Source organism: Chlorella variabilis (assembly GCF_000147415.1).
Source record: "Chlorella variabilis unplaced genomic scaffold CHLNCscaffold_5, whole genome shotgun sequence".
NCBI classification, from domain to species: Eukaryota; Viridiplantae; Chlorophyta; class Trebouxiophyceae; order Chlorellales; family Chlorellaceae; genus Chlorella; species Chlorella variabilis.
Genome location: NW_005435083.1, coordinates 909052 through 913750, shown reverse-complemented (window position 1 = coordinate 913750; position 4699 = coordinate 909052). Strand labels below are relative to the sequence as shown.

The 4699-nt window shown below is 59.9% G+C and overlaps 2 protein-coding genes across 2 annotated transcripts in view; one reads left to right on the top strand and one right to left on the bottom strand.

Moving 5' to 3' along the window:
- Positions 1-672, top strand: part of CHLNCDRAFT_142952 (expressed protein) — a gene marked incomplete at both ends in the record, with an annotated part of 5224 nt that extends 4552 nt beyond the window's left edge. Inside the window, 3 exons of the mRNA XM_005849759.1 lie at positions 159-282; positions 397-441; positions 568-672. Of these exons, the coding sequence (XP_005849821.1) occupies positions 159-282; positions 397-441; positions 568-672 (274 nt within the window). The remainder of the gene's footprint in view (positions 1-158; positions 283-396; positions 442-567) is intronic.
- Positions 671-4394, bottom strand: CHLNCDRAFT_57249 (hypothetical protein; the record flags this gene model as incomplete). The annotated part of the gene is made up of 14 exons (XM_005849498.1): positions 671-987; positions 1132-1207; positions 1311-1352; positions 1455-1529; positions 1642-1708; positions 1791-1892; positions 2012-2076; positions 2272-2397; positions 2537-2605; positions 2765-2920; positions 3092-3142; positions 3481-3582; positions 4054-4158; positions 4383-4394. The coding sequence occupies 14 exons, from the start codon at positions 4392-4394 to the stop codon at positions 899-901; spliced, it is 1137 nt and encodes a 378-aa protein (XP_005849560.1). The 3' UTR covers positions 671-898.
- Positions 4395-4699: the final 305 nt, after the last annotated feature.

The window sequence follows — 4699 nt, the reverse complement described above, 5'->3', positions numbered from 1 at the left end:
AAAAGAAAAAGCCCCTTTTTTTGTTAAAAAAAAAACCCCCCCACAAGCACCAGGGGGGGGGCCCCCCCCCCCAGGGTTTTTTTTTGGGGGGCCATTTTCCCGGGGTCCCCCCCCCCCCCCCCCCCCCCCCCCCGCGCCCGCGCCGCCCGCGTGTGCAGGGCATTGGACCAGCTAGACGGCGACGTGGGGCGGGTGGATTTGTCGGAGCAATGGCGCCCCTACTCTCGCCTGAGCATGCAGCAGCCCGAGGGCCCACCGCTCACCAAGATTCAAAAGTTGCGGGTGAGGGGCCGGGGGCCTTCCCAACGTGCACTGTGCAGCATGGCTCAGGTGGCCAGCGTGCGCAGCTTTGCTGCTGCCTGTGCCTTGCACACACACCCCAGCCTCTGGCTGCAGGAGTCGCTGGCAGCGCACCTGCCGGCGGCGGAGCACCCGGCTGAGGTGGGCGCATTCTTGGACCGTGTGCAGCAGCAAATCCAGGCGCGCTGGCGTGTCTCGCTTCCGCCTGGCGGGCCCCACCACGCAGCTGGTGCGGCTGCGCCTGTGGCTCTGCCTGGTGCCATGCAGCAGCAGGCAGCTGCTATGCCAAAGCTTGACGACCCCGAGGGCTATGACCTGCCATCCCGCCAGCAGTTTTCGATGGCAGTGCCAGGCATGCTCAAACAAGAGTGATAAGCGCGTCACTTTATTTTACACCACTTGTAAAGCTGTGGTCGCGGGACCAACGCAATAAACCAACCAGAACAAGGCCACGGCTGCCAACACAAAGCATTGGTAAAGTGCATGGAAAACGGTTGATGAGAATGGCAACGCTGGCGCGCCGTCAAAAACGCGGGTCCCAAGAAACTGGCAAGCATTGATGCGGCAGTGTCAGCATCCCCATGGGGGCGGCAATGCTTCAGCGCATGTCGAAGCTGTCCTGCTCCGGTGCTGCCGCACAGCGCACAAGGTCATCTAAGCTGTCGCATACAGGCTCTCCGCCGCCAACTGAAACCAGAGGCAGGCAGATAGCGCATGGTGATATGTATAAAAAGCAGGATTGGGTTCGACATCATTAATGTGGCAAGGGGTTCCCAGCTCTACCAACAGTGCATGCTACACGAGTCACCCACCGCAGCTGCAGCAACTCACCCATCTTGCCCATCTGCATCTGGTTGCTCTCCTGCTCCGGCGCAGCCCTACCCGCCTCGTGCACAATCGACCGCACCTGCAACGTCGTGGTGGCAGCGCGCGGGCAACAGTGCCATGCGCAAGGTTTTAGCCGTTGTGGCCTGGTGAAAGATCAGTTCAACAGACAGACAGACGCGCACCTCGTTGAGCACCGCCTGGGAGGGCTGGTTAGACAGGCTCTCCTGCAGCAGCATGGCAGGCAGTGAGGCGCAGAGTTGAGTGCTGGGCTGGCACTATATTTACCCATATGTGCTGGGTGCCCCAAGCACTACCAGGTGCCTTACCGCCACGATGGCGTCGTTGAACTGCAGTGCCGCAGGATTGAGCCCTTGCATGAACCACGGGTGCGACTGGATCACCTGCACCAGGCCGATGGAAAACATGAGGCTGTGCCAGCACCGCTGGCGTAGACAGGGACGCTGAGAAGATGGCCCCGGTTGCCAATACCAAGCAGGCAGCGCTGGCCCCAACCTGCAGGGTGGGTCGCTGGTTTGGGTCTTGCACCAGGATGCGACCAATTAGGTCACGCACGCTGTCACTGCAAGCCAGGGACCACATGCAAGAGACATGTTTGTCAAAAGATAAACTTTGCTGCCCACACGCCTATCCTGCTCGCTCACCTCAGCGTCTTGTTCCGCGGGTAAGTGAAGTCTGCTCGCAGGATACGCTGCAGCATCACGTTGAGCTTCTGGTTGGGCTTCAAGTGCTCGTCGCCTGGCCGCCTGTGATTGGCACAACAGGACATGGCGGAAATTCGAGCCAAAGTGAAAAGTGTTGATGGGCCCCCACCGCCATCTGTTTGTTGCACAGGCTTTCAGAATGCTTGTGGCGCTCTACGCACCGGAAGGGGTACTGATCCGTCACAAGGATGAACAGCAGCACGCCACAGGACCACAGATCCGCTTTCTGCGGCAGGCAGGACAGAATTATTGGGGGGTGTGGGGTGTGTGTGTGGGGGGGGGGGGCGGCAGCAATACCCATAGAACACCCCACATCATGCAAAGGAGTGGCTGACGCCGGACGCCAATGATTGTAGTACGAGAAGATAACCAAAATAGCCACCCAAAGCCGAGTAGAGGAGGGCTCAGCGACTGTGCCCACCTGCCCATCATACACTTGGCCCGGTTGGTTGGAGATGACCTCCGGTGCCAAATAAGCAGGCGTGCCCACTCGGCTGGTGGGTGCACTGTGCTGGTTGGCGTCCTTGCTAAACCCAAAATCTGCCAGCTGCAGCAGCCACATTGGCGTGCAAGCTTTGTTCGAATGCGTGCAGCATTCGAATGCGTGCAACTGCTGCTGTGTTGGCATCCTGAGGAGCTCCTGCCTTCCAGAGAAGCTCTTTCCCGTCGCAGCCCAGAACCCTTACCTTGATTAACGGCCGCGGGCTGCCATCAAGCAGCGTGTTTTCTAGCTTGATGTCGCGGCTGCTGACACCCTGCAAACATGCAATAGCAGCATATCAATGATTTGCTGCAAGAGCCACAAACAAGGGGCGACATTTCCAGCGGGCCTCGACCCCGCCGCGCCAACATCTCGGCACTTTTGCAGGGCTCAATCTCAGCGCCCCGCTTGACACCCTCACTCCGCTGCGCACCATGCGGTGGCAGTAGTCCACTGCAATCATGAGCTGCTGAAAGAACCAGCGCGCCTCGTCTTCGGGCAGCCCCCGCCGCGCCGACACGTAGCGGAACAGGTCGCCGCCCGCCGCATACTCCATTGCCAGCACCAGGTGTGAAGAAGTCAAGAACACCTGAAGAAGCAGCCGCATGAGCAGCAACGTTGCATGCGTGCACGCATCATCATTTCCACCACAGCCGGCGATAGTGGGCAAGAGAGCCTCATTGGTGCTGTGGGACAATCATTCGATTGCAAAGCCAGACTCGTAGGGAGCTGAGGCAGAGGAGGGTATGCGGGTGCCCACCTCTCGTAGCCCAATGATGTGTGGATGCCGCAGCTTCATGTGGTTCACTATCTGCACCCACAGGAGGGGCGAGGCACATGTGCAACGTCAGGGAGCACACAACAGCAGCTCTGCCACGCTCGTGTGAAGGCAGTCAATTCTTCGCCAACGCCAGACTGGATGCCTCGTATCAAAACTCAGCCACACGCCAGCTGAAAGCTGGCAGGGGAATCACATCAGCCCAGGCCCCCACCTCTCGCTCTACATATTTGTTGATGTGCTGCATGCAGGGTCGGCAATCGGAATGGACGCACACATGATGGAAGCGGATAACGGGGTTGGGATAGTGTAGGCATACCAGAAGCGTTCACGTGGCACCACAGCACCACCCACAGAAACCATCCGCGCACCTGCGGCCCCCGCTCAATGAACTTGAGCGCAACATGCTCGCCCGTCTGCTTGTCCAGTGCCAGCACCACAAACCCAAACGCGCCCCGGCTCAAGTCCTTGACCTGCAGCAGGCAGAGTCCAGGTCATGCATGAGCGCCAGCTTGATGATGGATGCAGGTCGTGCGCTGTCCCGCCGAGTTGGCTGCATGCGGACGTCGCGCTGGCAGCAAGGCACCGCATGGAGCAAGGCATGCACAGGGGGTACAGGGCTGCACATACAGCAAGCAGGCACAAAGGAGAACTAGTTCCAAAGAAACGCCCCCGGGCAAAAACAGAGCTATGGCGTCGGGAGCTTGCAGGGGCGGGGCCGCCCCACTGAATGGATGCAACCCCGGCGCCAAGGCTCGGCGGCCGCCCTCCACTTCGGCCACCGAGGGCCCGGAGCAAGAGGGGGCGGCTCGCAGGCGCGGGGCAGGCGATCGCCCCGTACTAAAACGTGAGGGAGGCTCTGCCGCCCGCGGTCCAGCGGCTCCACCGCCGCACAGAGCGTCCAGCTGCCCAGAGGCGGCACTGCGGCTGGAAAACAGGCCCACCTTCTGGTAGCGAGGATTGCCGTCCAATATCGACTCCAGGCTCCTGCCGGACATGATCTCCAGTTGGAAGAAATGGGCGTAGCGTGCAGCAGCCAAAATTTCGCCCTGCATGTTGCAGTACAGCAGTGCACCCAGGCGAGACGACGCGTGCGAACGCCGATCTGCCTGATTGGCACCGACTACAGTCCCCAGTTTCGGTTTCGGCACACGAGTTGCAACGTGGGAGCAGCAGCATGAAGATGAAGATGCTTGACGATGAAGGGGGATGACGAGTTCAGGTAGGCCTCCCGGTAAGGATGTGCCCCATGATGGGCATGATGGCCCCCCACCTGGAGGGTCATTGGGGACATCATCCTCAATCATGCATCATTCTCCCTCCCGTTTGTTCTGTTGGCATCCCAGCAACCGTAATACGCTTTTCCAACGAACTCAACCCCCATGAGCACACATGAGCATGGTGCCCAGTCCGGCAGCAAGGCTCTAGGTCCAACGCCGCTATTGAGCGGTGCAGCTAACCAAGCTAAGCAGCTGAAGTCGCGCTTCAACTCGTGGGAAAGGTTTTGTGAAGCACATCCACAGGCGCGCGTCGCCATCGCCGTTCAGTCAGGCTACTCCCACGAGATCAAGTTCTTTTGCCATCCATCGG